This window comes from Falco cherrug, chromosome 6 (assembly GCF_023634085.1).
Source record: "Falco cherrug isolate bFalChe1 chromosome 6, bFalChe1.pri, whole genome shotgun sequence".
NCBI classification, from domain to species: domain Eukaryota; kingdom Metazoa; phylum Chordata; class Aves; order Falconiformes; family Falconidae; genus Falco; species Falco cherrug.
The window spans coordinates 70,238,843-70,266,486 of NC_073702.1; the positions used below are offsets into that span (position 1 = coordinate 70,238,843).

General features: G+C 35.6%; 1 protein-coding gene across 1 annotated transcript in view; it reads left to right on the top strand.

Annotated features, from left to right (window-relative positions):
* Positions 1-27,644, top strand: part of ASCC3 (activating signal cointegrator 1 complex subunit 3) — a 281,082-nt gene that overhangs the window by 145,157 nt on the left and 108,281 nt on the right. Inside the window, exon 14 of the mRNA XM_055713229.1 lies at positions 866-1,000. Within this exon, the coding sequence (XP_055569204.1) occupies positions 866-1,000 (135 nt within the window). The remainder of the gene's footprint in view (positions 1-865; positions 1,001-27,644) is intronic.

The following is a 27,644-nucleotide window of genomic DNA, read 5'->3' on the forward strand; positions in this document are numbered from 1 at the left end:
AAAATTTGGTCAGGTGTTGATATGTGATCATGAAATACAGAAAAGTGAATGAATTCAGGTGTGCATTATATACTTTAAAAACAGTGGGAGATTTCATAGAGAAAACACGCTACACATCTGAAAATTAGGTTTGCTTTTTATAAAAACTAGAAGAGCGTCTGGGTGGAGGACAGTTATACAATGCTTGTTTCTTAGTTATTTTTTGTGTAATAGTCGTATGTCTTTCTGAATGAATGATCACAATGATGTCAGACATACTCAGCTCTTACTTGATGTTTTCAGGGAACTGTCCACAGTGTTTCTGAGGTATCTTAGTGAGTGATAGTATGTGGTTTAAAACCCATGATCATATCTGTTATTTTAAAATTTGTATCCCAGTATGTGGTTTGCATTTGTTGGTGCTGAATTTCATTCTTCTCTTTGATTGTCCAGTGGTTTGGGACTGAAGTATCCTCCTGAGGTTCTTTGTAGTCAGTTTTTGTTTCAGCTACCTCACATAGTCAAGTCGTACTGTCAGGAAAATTAGCACCTTACTATTTGCTTTCCAGATCATTTAGGATGTGTCAAAAAGCTCTTCACATCAATGGCAATCTCCCTACTTTGTGAAAATCCAACAATTGTTCTCAATCTTTTAAAGACTAAAGAATAAAAAAAGAGAACCTTCTCAAAAGCTCTTTGAAAACATTAAATACAATGTAGGCAGGATCACGCTTTACCTTCCCTAAAGCAACATTAGTTTTCATCAGTATGTCATGTATTAACTATGGGTTTTTTCTTTCCTATAGGAAGTATTTTGTAATTAAAGTGTTTTCATTATTTAAGACTTCTGTTTTGTCTCATCATCCCTGTTTCTCTCCATCTTAAGGTGATGGTGTTTGTTCATGCTAGAAATGCCACAGTACGAACTGCTATGGGTCTTCGAGAAAAAGCAAAAAACAATGGTCATATTTGCCACTTCTTGTCACCCCAAGGGTCAGATTACGGACTAGCTGAGAAACAGGTGAGTAATTTACATTGGTAGACTTTGAAATCCTAGAATTCATGTTTTTCTGGAACAGTCCAAGGTGGGAAGAGATGAAGCATTTTTGAGCTTCTGGGGAGATATATTTTGCTCTGAAGGGATGTGTGGAATTGCTGAACTGAATAGAGGAAAGAGTAACAGTGAAAGAAAAGTGCTGTTACTTTTACGTTTTTTTGAAAAGCTGATAACTGGTTGTGTTTTATGCAACTTGTACTACTTGACAGTAGTCTTCATATAATCTGCAGCTCAGGAAGTCCCAAAGACACCAGTTGCCACAATTTGGGAGAGCACGTATTTCCTGCTTTTTGCACTTTCCCCCTAAGCACCTGGTACTGTCCACTCTTTAAGACAGAAAACTGCCTTAAAGTATTAATCTGACCTAGTCTGTACATTTAACATCTTTGGAGAACCATCTGACTTCCCTCATGAATCAACTAATGGTAGGCAATCAAAAAATAATCTATTTAAGAGTCAAAATGGCATGGCCATTTGAATCTCACAAAGGTTTAGCCCCCTTAATCTATTCATGTTTAAAAATATGTATATGTATCATAAATTACTAGTACTTTGAGCAGTACCCAAGTACTTGCCAGCTGAAACTGTACATTTGCATGCATTCTAACAGTTCTGTCTATGAATTATGTTAGTTGACCTTCCATGGTTTTTTTCTGATAAATAACAATCAGAAGTAACACGGTCTGCAACAACTTCTTTTCATTTATTCAACAATATGCTAGCATTTCTGATGAGACGATATTGCCAAAACAATTCTTAATTCACTGTTATATGTGACATTTGCATTTGGTGATATTGAGGTCTAAATATTAGAGTTGACAGTGTCTTCTTAATATTCCCTGAAAAATAATGTTCTTTCTCTCTCCCCAGTTAAATAGCAGAACATAGAAGAGATACTTATTCATTGTAGAAAGTTTAATATCCTTATAAGATACCTTCTCTCCCTGGCAAATATATTTATAAACTCGTAAATGTTTTGGGGCCCTGTGAATTAGGAATGTTGTGAGGGTTTTAGATTCTGTGTCTGTCTTTAAATGTAATAAATATGTTACCCTATTTTATACTTCTGAAAATGTGGAAAGATTTATTCATACTTACTAATTTTGAATGGAGCATAGATGTTACAGTTGGTAAATTCAAATTTCTGAAATGTAGAGGAAATTCTGTTTTAGAAAAGATTTTTTAAAATCAGGATCATATTTTTTCTTTCTGTCATGGTGCTTCTGAGAGCAATAATAAATATTTCAAAATCTGTGCTTTATAAATTGATATCCTTATATTACATAAAATAACATATCAAAAAGCCCCTCTTTTTCTAGTGGATGTTAGTATCTGCTGCCTTATAAAAATAATATCAAACCTGAACCTGGAGTTCCCATGTTTCTACTGTAACACTGGTAATTAATGCTGAACTTTTTTTCATTAGATTTCTTGGGACAAAACCTGAAACTCATTAATTTATTAAAAATAATATTAATTTTTCAATGCTAATATAGGGGGGAAATATTTTAAGCTATTGAAAGTACCAGTGCTTATTTAGACACACAAAATTATTGCTAAAGAAGTTAGGAAAAGTTATATGCTTATTTCAGCAGTGCATAGTATGCGAGGTAGCTGTCAAAGTATTTGTCCAACTTACTGTGTATTTCAGTGAAAACTACTGCTATATGTTTAGTTCTTCTCTTCATTCTGGGATTAAATGAGTTAGAAAGCATGTTATGTTGATGAGAACCACAAAAATATCACAGAGAAAAGTTCCAAACCTATTGGAATACAGGTTATTGCTGCATGTAGTTGGATAGTATTAAGGTAACATTTATAGTACGAATTAAGAGAGTGGTAGATAATATGGCATATAGGTTGGCTGGCTGCATATCTGAAATAGCTTCTTTTTCTAAAATTATTTATGCATCATACTGAAATCTAGGGGATACTGAGTAAAATAGCAAATTTCCCTGCTTTTCTTCTATCCCCTAAATCCCCAGCCCAGCTCACATACATTTGTAATTAATCTGAGCATCTGTTCTAAATCAAATTTTGAATTGTTTGAGGATTGTAGTGCCAAATGCTGATCTGTGTGAAAAATTATAGAAAAGCTGACTTCGCTTTAGAAGTTACTTACAGAGCTTAATGATGGTGATGATAGGGTTGAGTGTTTATGGGTAAGAATCAGGAGGAAGGCCAACAAGGCAGGTATCATGGCGGAAGTCTTATAAAGCACCCACCGAGGATGAAAAAGCAGATGAAATATTCTATAAGCAGCTTAGAGAAATCTCAAGGTCACTCACTTATTCTTGTGGCAGAGTTCAACTTCCCAGGCTTCTGCAGTAAATACAGTGCAGCAGAGAGGAAACAGTCCAGGAGGTTCCTGCAGTGCATGGAAGATAACTTCCTGGCACAGCTGGTGAGGGAGCCACCTAGGGAATGCACCCTGCTGGACATGTTTGTGAACAGAGAAGGACTTGTTGGTGATGTGATGTGATGGTAGAAGGCCATTTAGGCATAGCGATCATGAGATGACAGAATTTTCAATTCTTGGAGAAGTAAGGGGGCGTGGGCAGCAGAACCACTACCTTGGACTTCCAGGGGGCAGTTTTGGCCTGTTTAAGGGCCTGGCTTACAGAGTCCATTGGGAGGCAGTGCTGAAGGGACAAGGGGTCCAGGAAGGCTGGACATTCTTCAAGAAGGAATTCTTAAAGGCATAGAAGCAGGGCATATCCACATGCCAAAAGATGAGCCAGGGGGGAAGACTGGACTGGCTGAACAGAGAGCTTTCGCTGGAACTCAGGAGAAAAAGGAGAGTTTATGACCTTTGGAAGAAGGGGCAGTGCACTCAGGAGGACTACAAGGGTGTCATAAGGTTATACAGGTAGAAAATTAGAAGAGCCAAAGCCCAATTAGAATTTAATCTGGCTAATGCTGTGGAAGACAATGAAAAAGTTTCTATAAATACATTAGCAACAAAAGGAGGGCTAAGGGGATTCTCCATCTTTATTGGATGCAGGGGGAAACATATTGACAAATGATGAGGGAAAGGCTGAGGTGCTGAATGCCTTCTTTGCCTCACTCTTTAATAGTAAGACCAGTTGTTCTCTAGGTACTGAGCCCCCTGAGCTGGAAGACAGGGATGGGAAGGAGAATGAAGCCCCCATGATCCAAGGGGAAATGGTCAGCGACTTGCTACACCACTTAGACACACACAAGCCTATGGGGCCGAGTGGGATCCACTCGAGGGTACTGAAGGAGCTGGCAGAAGTGCTCACTGAGCCACTCTCCATCATTTATCAGCAGTGCTGGCTAACCAGGGAGGTGCCATTTGAGTGGAAGTGAGCAAATGTGATGTCCATCTACAAGAAAGGCCAGAAGGAGGTTCCGGGGAGCTACAGGCCTGTCAGCCTGACTTCGGTGTCAGGGAAGGTTATGGAGCAGGTCATCCTCAGTGCCATCACGTGGCACGTACATGACAACCAGGTGATGAGGCCCAGCCAGCATGGGTTTATGAAAAGCAGGTCTGGCTTGACTAACCTGATCTTCTATGACAAGGTGACCTGCTAGTGGGTGAGGGGAAGTCTGTGGATGTTGTCTGCCTAGACTCTGGTAAAGCCTTTCATACTGTTTCCCACAGAATTTTCCTGGAGAAACTGGGGGTTCATGACTTGAGCAGGCATATGTTTTGCTGGGTAAAAAACTGCCTGGATGGACGAGCCCAAAGAGTGAATGGAGTTAAATGCGTTTGCCAGCTGGGCACAAGTGGTGTTCCCCAGGACTCAGTACTGGAGCCAGTTCTGTTTTATATCTTTATTGACAATCTGGATGATGGGATTGAGTACATCCTCAGTAAGTTTGCAGACCACACCAAGCTGAGGGGAGTGCTGATCTGCTGGAGGGCAGGAAGGCTAAGCAGAGGGATCTGGGCAGGCTGGACCAATGGGCCGAGGCCAATTGTATGAGGTTCAACAGGGCTCAGCACCTGGTCCTGCACTTGGGTCACAACAACCCCCCACAGCACTACAGGCTTGGGGAAGGGTGGCTGGAAAGCTGCCTGGGGGAAAGGACCTGGGGGTGCTGGTTGACAGCCAGCTGAACATGAGCCAGCAGTGTGCCCAGGTGGCCAAGGAGGCCAAACAGCATCCTGGCTTGTATCACAAGTAGCGTGGCCAGCAGGACTAGGGAAGTGATTGTCCCTCTTTAATTGGCACTGGTGAGGCCGCACCTTGAATCCTGGGTTCAGTTTTGGGCCCTTCACTGCAAGAAAGACACTGAGGTGCTAGAACGTGTCTAGAGCAGGTCAACGAAGCTTGGGAAGGGTCTAGAGAACAAGTCCTATGAGGAGCAGCTGGGAGAACTGGGGTTGTTTAGCCTGGAGAAAAGGAGGCTCAGGGGAGACCTTATTGCTCTCTACAACTGCCTGAAAGGGGGTTGTAACATGGTAGGTTGTGGGTATGTCTTGAGCTAGCTCAACGGCATCAGTGAGCAAAAACCGACCTTGGGAGAGAGACACAGTTATGCTTGTTGGAAGGAAGCCATGGGAGCAAGAAGAGAAACTTCAAGATAGGGAGTAGTCTGCAGGGCTTGTGGCCTTGTACATAAAAGGAGTTGCTAAGCTTCTGTGTCTGTAATAAAAAAAAGAGCTAAGAGTGGAAAATTACTGAGCATAGTTACAGGCTGACACGTCAGCCCCCCATAAAGGTATACAAGACTTGCTTGATTTTAATAAAGTGTCTTCGTGCATTTGATCTGCTCCCGGAGTCCATGCAATCATACACCACAGTAGGTGTTGGTCTCTTCTCCCAAGTAACAAGCAGTAGGACAAGAGGAACTGTCCTGAACTTGTGCCAGGGAAGATTTAGATTGGGTATTAGGAAAAATTCTTCCCTGAAAGGGTTGTCAAGCATTGGAACACACTGCCCAGGGAAGTGGTTGAGTCACCATCCCTAGAGGTTTTTAAAAGATGTGTAGATGTGGCACTTAGGGACATGGTGGACTTGGCAGTGCTAGGTTAATGGCTGGACTTGATGATCTTATAGGTCTTTTCCAACCTAAACAATTCCATGATTCTAAGTTATCTGATTTTTGTAATAAAGCAAAATGGCCTTCATTGTAATTAAATACAGATGAATTCTTATATTTCATGGAAATCTTTGATTCTTTTTGACTACTTCCTGCATTATTACAACAGAAAAATGTTCCTTTTACCCAGAAGGTTTAGGGACTTAAAAAATTTAATTGAAGTAGTATGAGTGGTATTGTGAACAACCATTTCATATACTATAATAAAGCCAGAGACTATAGTGTTCATTATACTACCTCAGAATCTTAGGAAGGTAAACTAATAAATAATATTAAAATATAATAAATATAAGCGTTAAAGTTTGCCAACAAAAAATAACTGTTTATTCTGATATTCAATAAGTTTCACTGGGAATTCACCGAAACATTTAAAAACTGTCACCACAAGAAGTGGAGTCATTGTATGAAAGATATGATTATTCTCCATTGGAAATGCCTGAAACTTTTATTTCGATATTTTATTTTCAAGTGTAATGAGTAGACATTATGACAAGAGGTCTTTAAACATAGCATAATAAGAATCATTGTACCAGTGTTGGCTGCTTTTTTTTCTTAAGATGTCAGTGTCTTTTAAGTAGTATCAGATTTGTGACATTACTAAGGAGAAACTCTTTTTATTTAGTTATGAAAAGCACATCTGAAATCGGGGTATTTTTTTAATAAACTCATTGTCTATTCCTTAAAGTAGTTGTCTTATCATCTTTAAATCATACGTTACTTGCCAAAATAACGCATTCAATCTTCTGTCTGTTCCCATAAATCCTTTTCCATGAGGGAGTGAACTGTTGGTTGCCAGAATTTGACCTGCTAGAGTATCCTGGGTTTGGTCAGCCTCTTCCCTAACTGCTTTTTAGCTTGAGCAAAAAATCCTAGTCATAGTACTGTAAAAGGCATTTTAAAAGATGTGCTAGTATACACTACATCAAAAGGAGGAATCAGCTGTGTTTATAGCATTTCTGACTGCTTCAGAAAGTAATGTTAATATGAATGTGTTTTGATGTGATATATACTTGTGAATAGAGCAGGCAGCTTACCTCTCTGAGGCAATGCATCTTGTATACCACATTGGAAAGGACAGACAGGGAAGAGGAAAAGATGGAGTTGCACTCCCTGTTAGTTAATCTTTGGCTGTGCAGAGCTCATGTACTGCAATGATTATGTCACAGCATGTATCTTTGAGGCATATTTTTATTTATATACAGTTATTACAATAAGAATGCTAATCAAATGGATACTTTGCCAAGGCAGCAACTCTGCATAAAAAATCATCAATAATCATAAAATGAGTAATATGCTAGCAATATTTTGCTAAGCAGTTAAGGCTAACATATTAAGACTTACAAGTACACCAAAGACTTCAGTGATAACAGCATGTGGGGGGTTGTTATTAAAGCTATTACTGTTCAGCCTAAACTCTCTTTTTCTTTCTTAGAAGTAAATATTTCTAACGGAAATTACTATAGTAACAGCAGTTATTTATTTAACTGGATATAAAGAGATTTTTTTTCCCCTTACCTTTCTGCTCCCCTCCAATAAACCCATCCTGTAACTGAACGCCTAAGGCTGGCGTAGCACTGTCTTAAGCATGTGCAATACACATCTACGTTCAGGTAACCTGAAAGTGTAGAAATTTTCACCTCCACTGGTAATTGTGATACTGTGGAGTTTTACTGGCTAAGGTAAGGTAAGAACTTCAGTACCACCTACTTGTACAGACAGAGCCTACATATATAGGCGTAAGTGGCTGTCACCAGGAATTATAACCATTCAGTTTTCTACCATTAAAACTACCAGAAAAAGACCACTGTCACTACAGCCAAGTGCGGTTCTAAACAGAACAAGTCAGATGTGTAGAAACACTACAGAGAGACACTAATGGATTCATAGTTTTTGTGGACAAGGAGGACCAGCTGTTTTGAAATATTTATTCTGTGAAGTAGAGAATTGAGCAAGGTGTGAATTTCTGTTTGAGTTCCAGCAATAATTTCTACCCAGTATATAGCCTTGATGTGTGTCATTCTTCATGTCTGAATTGGCCTGCCTGCTGCTCTAGACTTAGGATTTCATGCTGGTTCTCTTCACTAATTTAAATTTTTTTCACAGTGAAAGTTCTCATTCTTTTAAATAATAGTGAATTGTTATTAGGGGTAGATCAAGTTAGTCAGTAGGTCTCTTAATGGCAAATTTCTGATTGCCAGGAGAATATACTGGGAAGAGCACTGATACATACTCTTTCTTACGCATTTGCTGTTCAGAGAATACTGCTCTAGACAGACTTTCAATCTGACCTGGCACAGCAGCTCTTATGCCTTATACTATAAATCAGATATTTAATTTATTGCATAAGATGTATTAACATGGTAAAACACACGACTTGTAAGAGATTTTCAGGGTTTTTTTTAAATCTGTTAGGTTCTTTGCTCCCCGGATATCTTAAAGCTCAGCCTGTAGGTGAGCCAAATGGCACTGTGGAACTGATCTGTCCTAGCAAGCATTTACCATTCCTTCAGAGTGCTTCTGATTTCCAAACTGTACCTTTAATCAGCTTGATCATGTTTTAAATTTTTGATCACCAATACAAATGGGAAATATCCATGGGTCAAATTGAATCTCTGAAGAACCTAATTAGACGTTCTGTCAAGTCAGAGTTTCTATATGCACTTAATTTCTTTGATCATCATTGCCTAATTTTAATCTCCTTAATAAATGAAATTCTTTTTATGTAGTGCTAAATTCCCAGTGCCATACCATATAAATGAAATTTCTGACACAAGTCTAACTGCATTATATCAGTGCTGTGTGATGCAAAGTGATTAATTTAAGCTTCATGATGATAATATCATGTTTGTCTGACAAGAGCTATCTTGTGTAAAGCGATGTTTGTTGTCACAGTTCCCAAAATGAACAGACTGCAGGCCATTCAGTCTTGCCATTTCAGTTGACGAAATTTAGCAATACCTGGCAGAGAATAATCTTGATAATGTACTACAGTCCTTATATTGTATTCTGTATACAGTGTCCACTGTAATGGATTAAGAAGATACTTGGAAACATCTGAAATCCAGTGTATGACTTACAAGAATAAGTAATGCCCAAATCATGTATGTTCTACTCTAGACACACCACGTGTAAGTGAAGGCTGCTTGAACACAGAGGAGGAAATGAAAAATAGAACAGTTAAAACCATTGTATTCTTTGCCGGCCTTTAAAATTTGAAAGCAATTTTGCTAATCCTCTTAATTATCTGTCACATGTTTTTAAATTATTAGAAATTAATTTTTAGAGAACATTCATCAAATATTTGATGTGTAATCATTTGTTTGACATTTAATTATTTCAGAGCAAATCCTCATTTTATTTTTGTTTTACTAATAAAATATCTAATATTTGATATGTCATTAAAAAACCTATAAAAAATAAAATGAGAATATGTATTCAAATACATTAGGCTATATTAAATGTCAAACATATATTGAAGTTCCCTATTTGCTTTATAATTACTACATTTTTTTTACTTTTGAAAAATATTTGCTAATTATCTCAGAGAATGGAATGAAGCTCTTTGTATTTCTTTCATGGGATATTTTATTCAGTAGTTCTGCTTAAAGGTCAGAGACAAAATTCATGAGATGATGTGGTCCTAGCAATTGATAGGCTGAAGAAAAATGTATTCTGTATAGAGTGATCCCACTATTTTAATGAATCCTGAGGTGTGGAATTTAGTATTAAGAGTTATTTAGATAGACATTTAAGTTTTGGAGTGAACAAGCAGCTCTATGGTACCTAGTTGCCAGCTAGGGTTAAACCACAACACCAGTTTACAGGGAAGTACATTGTGAACAATAGAAAAATGTTGCCTTCATCTTTTTTTTTGGAGTATTCCTATGTATTAGAATTAACTTAAGCGTTAGGTATTGCAAACAGAAATAAAAAGTTGACAGAAACAGTAAACAATTCCTTTTTGCTTTTGCTTTCCTGACCTTTAAAAAGGAAAAACATATGAAGTTTGATGTATACATCTGTTATTGTAATAGTTACTTTTTTACATGTCACTCCAGAAATTGTATTTGCACAGCTTTAGATTTGTAGTTCTATTTTCTATTCGTAGTTCTGTGGACTCCTGTGCATTGTATACAGTCTACTGGAATTGTCTAGTGTTTTTATTATGAATCAGAAAGTATAAAATATATGGTATGGGTTGAATTCTGTTATCAGCTATATTTCTGAAAATCTCTGAAAGTCTCTGATCCAAGGATTTCAGGTTTGTTGGCTTGTCTCTCGAGCTCTGATAGTTACAGCACTGAGGTAACAAGTAACAGTCTTCTGCTATCCTGTGAAAAATAAAATGGACCTTTTCTTCCCTAATCTGTTGGCTTGATCATATATTCTGTTTTATCTATCCTGAGCATCAACTTGATATGCCACAATGCTTAGTTTTATCCTGTTTATCACCAGAAAGCTGCCTCATGAATATTTGTTCTACTTCCATAAGCTGTGCTGTGTTAGTAATGGGACTCCTAGAAACAAAATAGGTTACCAATTCTTTTTCTAGAGTGATCTCTGAGGTTGCAAATACAGCTGACAGGGATGCTGATGTTTTTGTTCAAAGGAACTACAAAAAGACGTTTTATGCTTTAGTACACAACTTTTCAGCAATTTCAGAGTTATTCAGGTTAAAATCAGTAATGGATTTCATCGCTGTAAATCTAAGATTTAATGCCTTTTCTTATAATCCTCCATGGAAATGCTCTGATAAACTGTAGGTTAATGTGTTGCCTATAGCAGCCCCTTTCATTGTTGACAAAATTTCCTATTAAATACTAAATATACTTAGTAAGATCATTTGAAACTGTTGTCATATTTCTAATATGATTAAGCTTCTTTCCCTAAATGAAGTCTATTGCAACTTGCTGCAAGGTAGTGCAGTATTTGCATTCAGTCAATTCAGATCTTAAGGTAAATATATTTTTTAAAATGTCTTCTTTATTTCTGCTTGTAAACACAGAAACTGAAATTCAGTGTTGTATTGTTTAAAACAATATTGCTAATGGTTAATCTGATTTAAATCTATTATTTTATTTTATGTCTTTGATTAAAATACACTGAAACTTCTTTCTGGGATATGGGAACAATATTAGGCTAATAGAGGTTCCTTGATGCCAGCTGTGACACTGCTTACTGTAATGAGTAGCTCTAACAAGTTATTTGCTTGGTTATACAGTCACAGAAGTTTGCACAGTCAGTAGCAGCATATGTGTATTTTTTGTCCTTTAAAATTGTCATTTTGATTGTTGATATTACTGTAAAACTAATTTATTTCAATGTAAATAAGTGAATGTAAGTATAATATATATTTATATATTATTTTTTTTTAACCATTTTCCTGTGCATTCTTAGCTATTTCTTACATGAGAATTTGTGATCTTTCCTGAAGTTTTAACCTCATTCTGGGGCATTGACAGAAAAGCCACACAGCGTTGTTTTTCCCTTTGACCATGGAAATCTCCTTCAGTTAGCTGCTGGAATGTTTTAACATGTAATCCAGGTCACAAAGAAAAAAGTGTGCTGTGTCTTTTCACAGTAGTTATTAATTGATAGCTTCACTGGGTAAGATGATGTCAACATGAAGTCTCATTGTTACATAAAATATATATGGATATCAAATAGCTATGCTAATATTAAAGAAATACATTTCAAAATAAAACTTCAAAGCTCTTTAGGACAGAAAAAACCAAAAAAACCCAGTGTGATTGCTTTCATACTCAAAAATCTGGGAAACAGGACTACACTCTCCACTTCAGCAACACAGCCTGTTACCCATTTTTGATGTTTGCCAGTGCTTGCTTTGACCATATATAATGAAGTTCAGGTATATATTAAAAACACGTAAGATTTCGAGAGGTGAAGTTCCCTTTTCTTCATGTTTTCTTCTGTCATTTAACAGGTTCAGAATCATTTAACATATTCTGTCAATATTAACAGGCTGGCAATATCTGGTTACTTGTGAAATATCTGGTTACTCCAGCAAAAAGAAATTGTAAGATATATGAAAGTTAGCACAGGTGCTCTCTGGCCTAGTCCCTCTTAAGCCCTCCCTCAAAAAGCATAGTTTGCTCAGCTGCTTTCAATCTCATGGGATTGTTCCAGGCAAGAAATTTAAAGAGAAATGCTTAATTTACTGATGGCCCTTGGTCTTGCATTCCAAGTTCCAAGCCAGTAAGTCCTTGGCTGCAATGCAGAATGGTGCGCAATATGATCACAGTGAGGCTGTAGGCAGTAATCATATTTTTCAGGCACCTTTTCTTTACAGGATGCACCAAACCATACTGTCAAATGGTTCTGGTCATCTGCAATTTAAGTAGCTTAGTACAGAAACCATATACTGACTAGAAAGTAGTATTTAAAGAGATCCTATCTACTTAGGAATTATCAGGAAAACAGTGTAACTACAGTAGCTATTAGTAATGATTTCTGGGTTTTCTGCAGTGTGCACTGATAGTGAATGCTGCTTGTTAATCAGTTGTACTTTGTATTTCAAGGTGATTACATTATTCTCAAACAGACTTCATCCTGTTCAGTGATTGACATTCTGAGCAACTATATTTGATTTCTTATACAGGAACTAACAGAGTAAATTTTCTGAGGTTCAGTGAATTGCATTTGATTTTAGTTTTTTCTCTAGCATCATAGTTGACCTATAAAGGATCATTGCAAAAATCCTGAAGTACTGTTCTTTGGGATTGTAAATGAAGGATATAATATTTGGGTTTTTTAAGTGAATGGTCATTGCTTTAAAGGTGCAGGCCATCACAGAACACCCTTTGTAGTTGCCTTTCCTGAAATAGAATTCCAAACAAAACCTATATTCACAGTTATCCTGCAGAATAAATCTATGTGCTTTCTTCTAAGGTTGCTTGATGTTTTTCTTTCAGAGTATCACTATTAATTGAAGTTTCTGACCTGTCATAATTGAAAAATACATGTTCATAAACACCTAATTGATAGAAAAGATCACTGCTATATGGGAAACTATCTCAGACTGTCACTTTAAAAACATGATTAGAATAAGTGCAATTAAATAAATTCACCTGTTGCATGAAATATTCTGTTCACTTACTTATCGATAGATTTCTTCCTGTTGGACTCAGACTGTGGCAAACATTAGATCCACATCCCCCCACCCCCGTACATTTAGATGCTTGATACAATTTTTCATTTAGAAAACATGATTTTCTTAACAGATGGAGAAAAATATTACATTCTGCTTCCATTCATATTCTTAATTTCATTTATTTTCAAAATAAAAAAGCTTTAAGAATACAGTTTTATTTGATTATGGTTTGATATAATTTTTTAGCTATGTACACACTGTTTCAGTTGTCATCCACTTTCCACTTCCAGCTCCCCCAAACACCATAATTTAGGCAAATTTGGTTGGGCCTTTTAACTATTCCTTTAGTTTATTTGCAAAGTATGCAGGGTAGATCAGAACTGGACTGAGCATTTTTGTGCTGCAGCTTGCATTGACATCTAGTTAAAATGAATTGTGAAATGACTAAAATAAGTGCACGCTTTTATGAATTTTAAATAAAAAAGAGCAATTAGAAATACCCATTAAGAGTGAGTGAATTGAATTTGATCCACAGTCTGTTAATACCACATACTGAGAGCCAGAGGTGCTTTGGAGAAAACAAAATAAATTAAAAAGTAATTAGGCATACTTTCAGAAAGTTGTGCATATTTATTGCTGTGTATTTCTTTTTCTGGTTTAATTTTATTAAGTGTATAGTCAGTCTCAGCTTTTTTGCATGTCCTCTGTATGTTTTATATTATCAACATTTCTCCATAGTAGGAGGCCAGAAGATATGGAAGCTTTGATATCTTTAACGTATAGTCTTATCTTCTGGTTGTTTTGAATTCATTTTAAGCTCCTTTGAACTGGAATTTCAAAAGTCAGCCAAGATTCAGAAGAATCCCTGCTAACTGGAAATCACTGTTCTGGAGAAAAGCATTGCACTGTATAAAACAACAAACAGTATGCTTTAGGATGTACAGGTACCATTGCATGTCACCTTTATCAAAGTAAAATTATAATTTTGCCTAAATTTGCCAAGTCTCTTTTGAACAACCTAATTCCTTCAGAAACCTCTTTTTGTTTTAGCAAATGGTTAACATCAAAAACACCAGAGATTGATTACAGATTTCCAAAAACATAAAAAGCTAAAAAACAGTATTCTTTTTATCCCACTAGTAAGATTTCAAATGAGCATCATATAAATGTGTATTTGGATACATCTTTGTATATGTACTATGTTAGTAATTTTGGTCTTGTTTCAGCAAAAGAGCAAAATAAACTAAAGGTTATGTATTATGATCGTGGGAACTAGACTAACATGTTTGTGACAAGACTAGAGTATACACAAACTGTGCATGAACTATAATGAAAATTGGTAGGTAATAGAAATGGAGTTTGCTCTGTATTATGGGATGAAAATCAAATTGATAAAAAAAATGGAGACTGATTTAGAAGTATATGGCTTGTGAGAAGCTGCTGGAAGAGTGCAGGTAGGAAGACAGCAATATTAGAAGACTTGTAAAGTTCAGTGCTTAAGTATGAATTCTTAGAAAAACTAAATGTTCACCATCACCATGCCACTAAACAGGCCTTTGGCGTTGGACAATATCAGTACAAGTAGTTAATTCATTTTAGTCAATAAAGCTGAATAATGGAATATGTCTAAACTTCTAGAACTTAACATTTTATTTACAGGCTTTTGGTAGAACAAGGTCTTCAACTCATTCATTTTTAGTACTTGAATAAGACATACTGAAAAACACTGACACTGGAGTAGGTCTTTTCCTAAGATATTTCCTTCCTGTTAAATACTAACTTTGCTTACTAAGTCAATCAACTTGAGTAAGAAGCAAGATTTGGTTTATGATGGCTATTACAATGCTGGGTGCTGTGGAACCAGCAGAATCTGTTTCTTTTCCAAGAAACAATCATATATAATTTATGCATGAAATATTTTAAGAAATTCTAAAACCCCAGAAGTGCCGTGTCCCGGTACTTACCATACTCCAAATGGAAAAGCCATTTGAAATTAATAATGTCAACATTTCTAATGCATTCTTTAGAATGGGATATTAAGAGAATATTAAGGACTAGGATGGTATTTCTAGAACATTTGGACACCAAATGTGTGGGAGGAGTTGAAATGCATTTCAGGCAGTGGTTTTATTCAGCATCAGACTTTTGTTGGGCAAAATAATTTCTAACCTGTAAGGAAAACTAGAAAAACAACAAAAGACAAGCAGGACAGATCCTGTTTTGACATATTTGCAGATGATGTGCATATGGCCTGAAAACTTTTCTAACAAATTTACACAGAACTTTCAGTTTTGAAGGGTTTTTGGCTTAGAATTTGTATTTCTTGGTATAGTTCAAATTTAAAGCAGTTCCAATTTTACAAACAAGTAAAACTTCTTCTGCAGACATAATGATGCTGAGAATATTTTGTTCTTTTGATAATCAATAATAGGAGAACTGAGCAAAGATCTTGAATATTTAATTATCTTAAGTCAAAAGGCATGGAACTTAAACTGTGATTATAAATTATATATATTATAGATTAAAACCAGTATATGATTATGAGCATTATGGTATCTTGCTTTATCTATATTGAGATCAACAATTAGTTAATCAACCATTGGTGCATTTTAATTCTAATAAAATATATAGGTCTTTGTTACCTCTTCAGTAAAGAATGGTGTCAGCATGTAGTGAAGTTGTCATGTTTCTGACAGTGCTTTTGCAGCCATAGCACTCCATACCTCTGCCCTGCCCAGTACCTCACAAGTTTCTCACATTCATGTTTTGTGCCCCTTGCAGCAGAAATCAAAATCTTTTTTTTTATAAATAACCTGTCTTTTGTGTAACTCAGCTTCAGATCTGCCCAGCTATTTAAAAATGCCTAATGAAACATATCTGAAGATTTACTGAAAATACATATCTGTACGTAAGTTCTGCTGTGTTGTGGTGGTTTATCACCTCTGTAAGAAAACTACATACATGATTTCAAAAGTTTATGCACAGCTTCTCTGGTGAATGTTTTCTGTGACAGAAGGGAGAAATTGCAAAGATGCAAGTTGCTGAGGCAGTTGTGGACATAGGCCAGCAACTTCCCTAAATACTGGAACATTTTGATGAAGCTTAGCGAAGGTTCTTAAAAAAAAAATAATTGAGCCAATTGTCCATGTTTCCCAATAGATACAAGAGGACTAAGACCAAAATAAAGTTCACATAGGTAAAGATAAGTAAAAACATTTGCATTAAGTTACTTTTTCTTAACAATCAAAAAATACCTTCGGATAAGAAAAATAAAGTGGTCTGTTATATAACTGTGTAACATAGTAGTTGTTACCTGGAGAAAAATTTTATGTGTAAAGCTGCTGATTGCCTGAACTCAGCACTACCCCAGATGCTCTGCCCCACACACCTGCAAAGGACTTGTGACCAACAGACCTTGTGACCACGGTTTCTGATATGTTTTCCTTTTGAATTTAAGTTGTTTTTTTCCAAACAAGGAGTTGCCAGAGCTTTTCTACAATTGTTACCTATTTGAATAATGACCTTCAGCAGCGTTTTTGAAGAAACCATGTTGATTTCAGCTAACTACTATGAGGATCTGTAATTTATATAGGTGACACTGTATGATTAGTTTTCATTATGATTATTAACACTATGAGATATAAATTGAATTTGCCATGTGCAAAACTGTCATTATTTCTGTGTTTAAAGTTATGACCTCTAGTTTAGTAATTGGTGTGCTGGGGGTTCTTCTCTATGAGAAAGAGAGAGAAAAAGAGAGACTGTTGGCTTATAAATTTGGAAGTTGTAAAATATTGAGAACTGTTGACAAAATGCTAAAAACCTAGGAGTGGATGGCAGACCCTTAGGTTCTAGAATCTGTAGTATAAAAAGCTTTGCAAAAGCCTTTTTAGACTTCGTAATAATAACAAAAGCAGTTAGCTCAGGAATCAAAGGCTGTTGCATGAAGGATGAAAAATACTGCACATTTTCTGTCTGTGTGGGTACCTCTGGCTTTGATACCCATGAGTTGTGTAATCACATGTAGAATTCCAGTGCAAAGTCATTGATTCTAGAGATCACTTTTTCCAGGTATTGTGCTATGTGTGTTTATCAAGGACAACTGAGAAATCTGAAAAGGGTTTGAAATCTTTAGCATCATGTTGCCATGTTTTCATTTAAACTGTAGTATTGCTGAATAATTGAGCAGTCCTAGTTGGTTTGCAGTTGAAGGATCTCGTTGAAAAACGTACTGAAGCTAATGGGAAAGAGACTGTTGGCTTTGGAGTAAGCCCTGAGGACACAACTTAATACAGCACAAAATAGTGTATCATAATGAAAACAACAGTGTTTAACTTTTTGCAGATTTTCTGCAAGCTTGTTGAGCTGAAAGCAATAAGAAAATGTGAATTTCTCCCAGTGATTCATGGGTTAAAAACAGTCATATAGGTTCACCAGTATTACAATTCTTGTAAATATCCCTTATACTCAGAAATTATTTTCTGGGCTCTTGATTCAGTAGTTACAGTGTAGTAAAAAAGCGTTTGTACTGCAGCGGACCATTGAAAACATAGCTGGTTTCTTGCCGCATGGGCCTGTGATTTCAAAACAGCTGTAATAGTTATTTTCAGGTATTCTCTTAGATTTTCTTCTGGTGAGGGAGCATATTCCTTGCAGTAACCACCAAGATCTCGTCTAAGGAATATATCCAAGATGATGGTTCTAAGAGACTTCTATCCTTTCAGAGTATAGTCCAGTTCTACAATTCACTGATTCAGAATCAGTAATTCTTTACTAGTTTGAACAATCATAACCCTGTTTATTATTTTTTCTACATGGTCCAGTTTCTTTAAATTTCAGATTTCCACACTTGGGAGGAAAATAAATGGTAAATGAAAACAAAGATATTTTTGAAACTGACTACAAAAATGGGTTGAAGGTTTCCAGCAAAACCCATAACTGTTAATAAACCTGTAAAAGGAAGAATAAAATGGTAAATAAGAACATAAAGAATATACCTAGAGCATACTGGGAAAAAACAAGATGTATAAGGTGCTATCCACATTCAAATGCATGTTCTATGTAGAAGTTTCATACAGTTTTCATCGTGAAACAGAGCTAGTACTGGTAAATAGTTGAAAACTAACTTAACCGAAAAACAGTAAATAAATTATTTCAGTTATATATATGTGAATTCCAGCTCTCAAAAGGGCTCAGATTATGGGAGAAATATATGACTGCAGGAAAATGATGCTGTCACAGACTGAGTCTGGAAATCTCTCACTGGAATTCTTTATATAAGGGTTCATGATGTTAAGGAACAAAATAAATATAAAATATCTGTAAAGTATTTGTCTAGTATGGAAATTTATGTTTCTAAGAATAAGTGAGGTGGAACACATCACTTAAAATATTAAGAAAACAAAGCTAATCGAGATTCTATTTCAGTTTCAGATTTATAGTTTTCAATGCTGAGTATTGACAGCCACCTTGTGGCCATATTTTTTAATGCAATTGTATGGTGCTGATTTAATGGTGGGTGAAAGGCCCCTGTTCATCATTTCACTTCAGAGCATTTTGCAGGCTAGAATTAAAAATAAATCCATAAATATGTTCTACTTCCAGGCATCTAGCCTGAAGTGCATCTCTCTGCTTGACCTGAAACATGTGTTCTTTGCATTCATATGAAATTTCTGAGATAATTTTTTCTTATTCCCTCATTTGTTCTATTCCTTTTTTCCTGCATACAATAATTCATGATAGTATAAAATGCAGGATAGGTAAGTTACATGTGTAATAAGTATAACGTATAACATACATGTATAATAATATGGACTACATTCATTGTTGCTTAAAAAAATAGAAATTCTTGGACAGTGAATGTTTTACGAAGCTAGCGAAATTTGACAGTTTAAACATTTATTTTCCTGTCTCTTAGTAATTGTTTGGATTACTGGAATAACAGTTAATAGTAAATAGAAAAATTCAATATTTATATCCTCCAAGTTTGTATTTATTCTTTATTAAATGCATGTATGAAATCAGTTTCAGGCATCAGAACTGGGATGAGTTGGAGAAAACACATGAAGGTGAATTGATTACTCTTGAACATAGCTTTGCAAAACAGATTTATGAATTTCTGTTGTCTTCTGGAGGACAGACGTCAAAATTTATTGTGACTCTAAAAGGGCTCCTGGAAATACAGGAAGCCATCAGTCAAAGTAGCAATCCAGGGTTTCCTGAATTGAGTTTTCTGTTCTGTAATAAAGTCTATGCTGTGTTTAAAGGTAGAGGTTGAAGCGGTACCAGTACTCTACCAAGCATTTTCTTTTGGGACTTTGAGGGGGTAGGGTTGGGATTCCCCATAAGGTTCATACTTAATTCCTGATACTAGTGGAAACCTTTTTTCCTCAGTGGCTGAATTTGTACCCAAGACCCTCAGACAACTTCAGGGTTTCATAGGCAACTCATTTCATCAAACACTAAACTCTTGAACTCAAACTAAAAGTTAAACCAGTAACTGTAGAAATTTGCACAGATAAGAAAAAAAAACCATTTAACATCTGCTCTCTTTTTTAGTAGGGGAAAATTGAGATTAGCTAGACATTTAATCCCATTCTTTGTCTGACAACAACAGTTTGGGAACATTTCAGTTACAGTATGTTCTTACAAACTTTGTCATGTTTGGGGAAAACTGTTTCTTGTCGTACTTTCAAGTAGCACTATGACCTGCACCAAGTGTGATGAGGACAGATCCTATGAATGTATTGCGTAATTTTGTCCATGGCAAAGAAAGGGTTATGGGGATGTAGCATTTTATAGGAAGGTGTATAAGTATATTTGGTGTTTCTAACAAGTGAAAAATGAATTTATGATAAATAATGCCCCCTTGTTAAGTTTCCATTGTTGCGAATAGAAAGGATGAAAAGTCTTCATTCCTGTTTTTCGCATTATGTTCTTTAGTTCTTTATGTTCATGCATTTAGAACCATAGGATGATCTGATTAATTTTCAGGTATAGCGCCATTAACTTTTCAATTGTTTCTTCGTTTTCTCTGTGATAGGAGGTATTCAATATCAGAATAAGCAAAGATTAGTGTGAAGACAGATAATGCAGATTCCAATTTACTTGGAATAGGAGTGATAATTAGGAGCTATTACTGGTATGTGCCATCTGGGAGTGTGGAGACAGTGCCACCTGAGTCAGTTACAATATAAATTTGTTGCAATGGAGTTATTTGAGAGTCTGTTTTGTCTTTAATTCTTTCCAGGATAATTCCTATTCGCTAGTCTAAATCTGAAGCACCCCAGTGGAGTACTTTTCAGGCTAAGATTATAGCACACAGATTTTAGAAGACTGCACTTGGTAACTGCAAATGCATGATGTCTCTGTGGTCCTGTTGTAATTGGAGTTCAGGTAGTGGAGCCGAGAGGATGCCTGTGCTCAACCATGAGCTGACAAAGGGTGGTCAGGGAGCAGAAGCACTGTACAAGCCCTGCTGTCTGATGCCCATTGACTGCGAAGGGTGCTCAGACTCCTGCTGCAGCTGTACAGATCTGCTTGTAGGCCTCTACAGTGTTTTAATCTCATACTGAACACTGCTGTATCAAGCTGCTGGCAAAGTGGCCTGTCTCAAATGGTCAAGCAGTTACTTTCTGGTGATATTTCTCTGCATCAAACAGCATTAGCTGGCCCTCTTATCTTCAGTTCTAGCAGCGTGCAGATTAAACACGTATGATGGAACTATCTAGTTATCTCAAGTGATGCCTCCTCAAAAAAGAAATAGAGTAGGAAGTTTTTCTAGGTTGATCTCAAGATTGAAAAGGCTATGCCAAGAATTACAAGTCATCAGTCTGTTTCTATAAATCACATCAGAAAGGTTGTCCAATACTATCACAGAAAACAGGCTCAGTAGGTTTTCCTCTAGTGAGTGGTCACTGGGGATAGCAGAGAAAACACCATTGTTATAGGTAAGTGTAGCCTCTGCGTTTCCATTCTGTGTACAATTTCTGTGACACAATATTTGGCAATTCCATATTTGGAGCTCAAAAAAAAAAATTTAGAAATTAGTTGAAATCCAAATACAAAATTAACAGAAGGAAATTAAAATATTTGAATTTGCAAAGTAAAATATTCTTAGATGTGTAAACCAATATCTAAAAATGGGTGATGATATGATCACCAACTCTGCAATATATTTTATGTTATTTATTATTTATACATTGTTGTTTACATTCATTTTATATAAAATATATCATATTTCATGTTAGCTTTCAAAGTATATAATAAGAAAATCAAGCAAAACAGTGAAAGTTTTTAAAATATCTGTCTCACAATCTAATTAAAAAATTTTATGGATTGTGAGAGTCAAAGATTCTCCACTGCTTTTATTCTGATTTCAATTCATGATTCAGTATTACCAACTTGAAACCACTGAAAACCAATATCCTGGTGATAACCCGGTAGTTTGTGTGTGTTACAAACTCCACAAACATGGTATTTACCGTAGCACTGAACCATGGTATGTGGTTTAGTTCTGTACAGTCAGATAAAGTTTCTTTTTATATAGGAAACCTATTAATAAATCTTGAAAGAGGTTGCAGTGTTAGTTATAGAACTCTTTTAGATTGATAGTATTAGCTTTCAGTCTTAAAGTAAGTAAATTTTTTTTTTATTTTTATATATGTTTTTACTTAAGCTTCAATTATTTTTGTTATTTAAAACAATATAAAGATATTCAGTTTGACAGTGTTATTACTTCAAGTGGTAAATTATATAGACACACTTATTTCAAGGCAAGTATTGGCATTGTTCACTATTTGCTTTCCTCCCAGAGTCCCAACACCCCAATAAATGCAGCATTACAGATATGAGTTCAACTTCTAGGTAAACAATTTTGCAAAGCCTTTTGAAATTAAGCTGCTCTTAAAAGAAGACAGAGTTGTGAGACGACAAACATTTTTAAGGTGACTAAATGCATGAAGGATGTAATGGCTTTAACAGGTCTGACTATTAATTGTACAGAAGAAAGACTGTTAATATAATTAAAAGATTAAAGAAAATGAAGCTCACAGTATGGCATCTAACACTTGTGCAGTCATTAGCACTAATGTATGCATGATGAGTAAACAGAGTATGAAAAACAGGAATTAATCAGGGTTGGAGAAGGACTGTGGAAGCATCACAGCAGCTCTCCTCTCACCTGTTTTGTGCTGCTATGCGCTGCCTTAAGTGACAAAGTTTAAGTCTCCTTACTTCTTCCAATACCAGATAATTTAGTCTCCATGGTATGCTTGATATGTGAGACACTTGCTATAATTTTCCCTGAGATCTATCTGCTGTGTGGGTAAGACACATAAAGCTAGCTTGCTGAAGAACTGTTTAGCCTGCTTTAAAATAATGGTATATGAATTACAATATATTAATGGTACTGGGCTCCTCAGTTTTGACAGAGGATTTCTGATCTAGTTTACAAACCTCAGACAAGGCAGATCAATGAATTAAAATCAATGCAATGTTTTTCTCAGATCTCTGTAAATATATTATAAAAATCACTTGCACAAGAAAATAAGTCATCCTTTGCACAAAATGTCAGTGTTGGAGAGGTGGTATATGTACTAGGTACATGCTTCAAGAACTATAGACATAGAAAACAGTCTTTTAAAGCCAAATTAATTATACATAATTGTCTTCATCTCTGTGATTTTTAAACTTTATAAAGCAATAATCTCACAGGCTTCATGAAGTATGAAACATAACGTTAGTAAGTGACATAAAATATTGGGAGTATAAAGGCTGGATTTGAGGAGATTTTTTTGTTTTAAAGTAAGGAGGGAGTAATAAAACCTTGAGGTTTTTTTAGTAGATAGAATTTAAAACTACAAGGGATCTCATAACTAGCAGAAGTCTGGGGGAAATACCCTACATTTGAACAGGATCTGGCTGTAAGATTGAGCTCTATGAAAGTAACTTTATAGCATGCTCCTTTCTTGCATTGGCTGGTTTCCTCTGGCAGCGAGCCTAATAGTCGTCTCAGTTTAACTGACAATCTGTCCCTAAATTCCAAAGTTTCCTGGCCAAAAGAGCATAGTAATATAAACTTTGCTTCATCACTTATTAGGTGCTACTTCTGTGCTCTTTAGGTGTGTAAAGACGTCATGTTGACTTTGAAACTGACTTTGAATGATGTTTAATAGTTCACAGGCTTCACAGTTCTGTACTGAGGTTGCAGAATTTCAGAGAGCAGCCTGCTAGTAATTTGGAATAAAACTAACAAAAAAGACAACCCAGTTGTCAAAGGTGTTAGTAATGGTCAGATGGCAGTGTTGATAATGAGCCTAAGTCTTACAGATGTCATTTCTAAGATGTATATCTTTGTCCTGCGGGTGCAGTGGAAAAATTTATGAAACAGTAAGTCAAGGAGATAATTCTGGGAGAGATGAGGTTATGGAAATCTGATGAGGCATGCATTTGAGTTGAGACAGGGGCACAAGGAATATAAAATTCATAGGAAACTGGGTTTCACCGGTCCCACCACTTAAAGGTACATTGGCTTCTCAAAGGATTATTTTTGTGTTAGTACTTTAGCAGATAAAGTAAATAATTACCACATTATCATTAATCAGATTATTATAATACTCTATGAATATTGCAATAAGAAAATACATAAACATCTATAATTTTTCATATGCTTTTGAGATTTCTCAAAAGTGCTTGTCTTGTAAGATTTAACATTTGGCAACACTGAACTACAAAGTGTTACTATAACAGAATCCTTGAAATTCTGTTAAAATAGCAAAGGCACAGTAGGAATAAAATTTCTTTAGTTCAGAGACTTGTTTGATATTATTAGCGTACAAATAAATACTATATGATGAGAATTACATCATGGATTTTTTAATGGGTTTTCATATTACACAGGTATTGGTGAAAAACACTTATTTTTATGGTGCTGCATATGGTCTGATGTTCTCATTTAGTTATCTTTTTCTTGTTAAAGTTCAGGTTACATAGCTCAAGTTACTCAATGAGTGGTGAGTATAATTTTGACTTTTTTTAGTTTAGGAATTTGTACCATTTCTATTGACTTGCGTTTTTTTTATCATGTCCGCTTAGTATTGTTACGTTTATTTCTTCCATGCTCTAGGACAGAAGCTAGAAAAGTGAAGAAACCAAGCCACAATAGCAAATCAAGACATTTAATATCTAGGGTTCATCTCCAAAAATTATTTTCCTGTTTTAAGATAATTCTCAGCTTTTCATGTCCTACATATTGATGCCAGTCTAAAACTGAAAACCCTATAGACTATTAATTCATACTGCACATTTCCAATTACCTATAAGCTTGTAAGAGAAATTCCATTCTTCTGAAGAATCCTCAATCCATCACTTGGCATAGCTGTGAAGTTGTAGTGGACTGTTACGGTTTAATTATGAAATGAGAAATACGGTTAATGTTCACAAATGGATTTTTTTCTTGCAGGGTTAATGATGTCTCAGTCAGTATAGCCTTTGAGGAGGAGTTGCACTAAAAATCATGATGATATGTAATAAGTAGGCTGCAGCTATATTGGAAGGATCTTGAAAACACTTTCTGCTCTCATTGTCTCAGAGTAAAAATGCATCCAGTATTGTCATGGCTCAGCAGAGTGGCAGTTTTGAGTATTACACAGCAAAGAGGTGTACTCAAATATAACAAATATTTGTATGGAAACCATGCAGTTTGAGTTTCTTGTTGAAGCAGAAATATTGAAATCTTTGCACTGCTAAGCACAGCAACAAAAGGTTCAACTAGGTCTCTGGAGGATGTCAGAATTTAAACTGAAACTGGTACAAATTCATACTTGCTGTTGGAATGCTACCCTCGCATGTCATCAAACTGTCTCTCTCGCTCTATCAACTTCTTTTCATGCTGTGTATCTTCCCTACTGGTTAGTTTTCTAACAGCACACTGAAAACTTGTGCTGTCGGCAAAACAGACCAAGACTGATGACTTTTTCATCTGTGTACTCCCAAGTGGTCAGCACGTATGATGACAGGGCTTCCTGTCTCAAGGGATGAAGAACAATGGATACCTTGCTGTATTTTACATGGTTTGTGTATCTACTCTCAGAAAGAGAACAGTTTAATTCTAAACTGATGAGAAAGAAAACCAGAGCTTTACATGATTTTGCATGAATTTTAGAATTGTGATGTTATGCAATTAATTCAGTGTTAATTGTTGTGCATTTTCATGTTATTGCTAAATTGAAATGTTTTGACACTTCTTTTAATAAAATTTGAGATTCCTTAGGTGCAGATTTCTGTTCACTGTGAAGTCCAGATTTTCATCATACTGAAGCAGTACAAAAATGTCCCTATATAATTTGTATTGCACTTGCTATAAACAATAGAAGGATGTTTATCATCATACAATATATGGAAATTGTTGTTATTTTTACTGCATTTTCACTCAGTGGTAGAGCTTAAACTGGGTCGTTGTAACAAATGTTTCCTTTCTATCTAAACCTAGTGCTGTTTTCCATGTGTGTTTTCACAGAATAATTATTTTTCATTCTAAGTTCTTAAACCCTTTTATGTGAGAATCAGTAATTGATTCAGTTGCAAGACGGTCTGTGGCCTACTGAGGACTAAGGACAGACAGATTCCTATTCTAAACAAGTGTTTCTAAATTACAAATTGACAGGAGACAAGCCCAAATCAATAGAAACCTGTATACACACACAGAGGAGACGGTTCAGAAGAAAAAGTTGTAATACTATAATACAGAAAATTAGTCCTGAATAATGTGCTCCTGGTGATTGTACTCAAAGCATTGTTTTCTTCATACTGATAGAGGGAGGTGTTTAAGCAAAGCAGTTTCTACACTACTCTCTTTCTCCTTCAGAGGTATATTGTATAGAACTTACTGAGGTGATTTAAGTAAATTAATCAGATCAGTAACTCCTAGATTTAAAGAATTCTAACTTTAATACAGTGAACTTAAATCTCCAGAGGGAGACAATTAGATTATTGACTCTTCCAGGAGAAATGCAAACTGGTTCACATTTGTTTGCTAGAATTACCTCTTTCAAATACTCTCTTGCCAGGTACCCACTATTTATAACCCAGTAAAAGGATAAGTGTTGAACAGAGATATTACTTCAGGATAACCATACAAAGTTAATAGCTGGATACATTTAAAAAGTAAAGATGCAGAGAATGAGTATGTATAGTCATTAAGTAGAATAGCGTATTGGCCAGCCTGCATCTATCCAGAAATTATCTGCTAGGTCATGTAAGTCATCTTGCTTGAGGAGGGCACTCAGTAGTCTCTGGGTTCTTCACAGGAACTAGCTGCAGGGTGAACAGTCAGCAAAGCTAATGCTGCTGTTGCCAGGAAGAAGCAAGGGAAGTAATCTGAGGGCAGATCAACACAGAAGCATTACCTGAATCCAAAGTATTTAACTGCTGGGTATCTTTTACAAAGTGATTTATTTATAAATTTATAGAATAGCCTCATGACAAGTTGTTTATGTATGATTTAGTGTATTACTACATGTTTAGTACATACTAATAATTTTGCATTTTATGCTGTTTCTCAAGCAGTGTGAAAGGTAATGCAAGATAAGGACCAATTGTTTAATATATATATTCATCACAGAAATTCAGTCAACTTTTAAATCCTTCAAGGAAAATTTCTTTCAAAGTTAATTCTTTGCCTCTGTAATAAAAATAGTAATTTAATCTTACTGTTACCACTTAACATGCCACTTCATCCTTGTCCTAGAAACAGCTGCTGATAGCTTAGTTATTATGCAGACAGTACATGTTGATTAATACAAATAAAAGTTCTAATTCATAAAAGGAGAGTCCTCAGGTAAAATCATTGTAGCTCAAATGCATTCCATTTTTCTCGCTTTAGACTCTAATCTGTATTTCTTCATGTTCAGTTTCTTTCATAAACTGTCAGATACTGTTACTGCTCATCTTCATGGTTTAGTATTTTCTCTAGGTTTCATATAATTGCTCTAACTGCATATTAAAGGGTCTCACTTTTTTTTTCTGTAACAGTAAATTATCTTTTCATTTCATATTTAAAAACCCCGTCGCATCATTTTATTGGCACTAGGTTTTGATCTCTCCGCTCTGAACCAGCAGTTATGAATAAAAGAGTAAGCTGTGAATAAAAAGAATAAATAAAATTTAACTTGTATAGATTAATTAATATGCAGTATGTATGTAGTAAATTCTGAAGAGCAAAAATGGTGAATGATCATGCAATCCTTTGATCATTTCTTTCTATTTCTCTCAGTTCTCATACATGCAGAAGACATGCTAGGTTTTTTGTATTTGTATTCCTGTAGGACAGGAATAAGCCCATTGATGGACTCTTCAACTTCCCCTTTTTCATTTTGCTTTACTTCCTGATCAGGTGGAGACTTCTCACATCTTACATTGAGCTCAAAA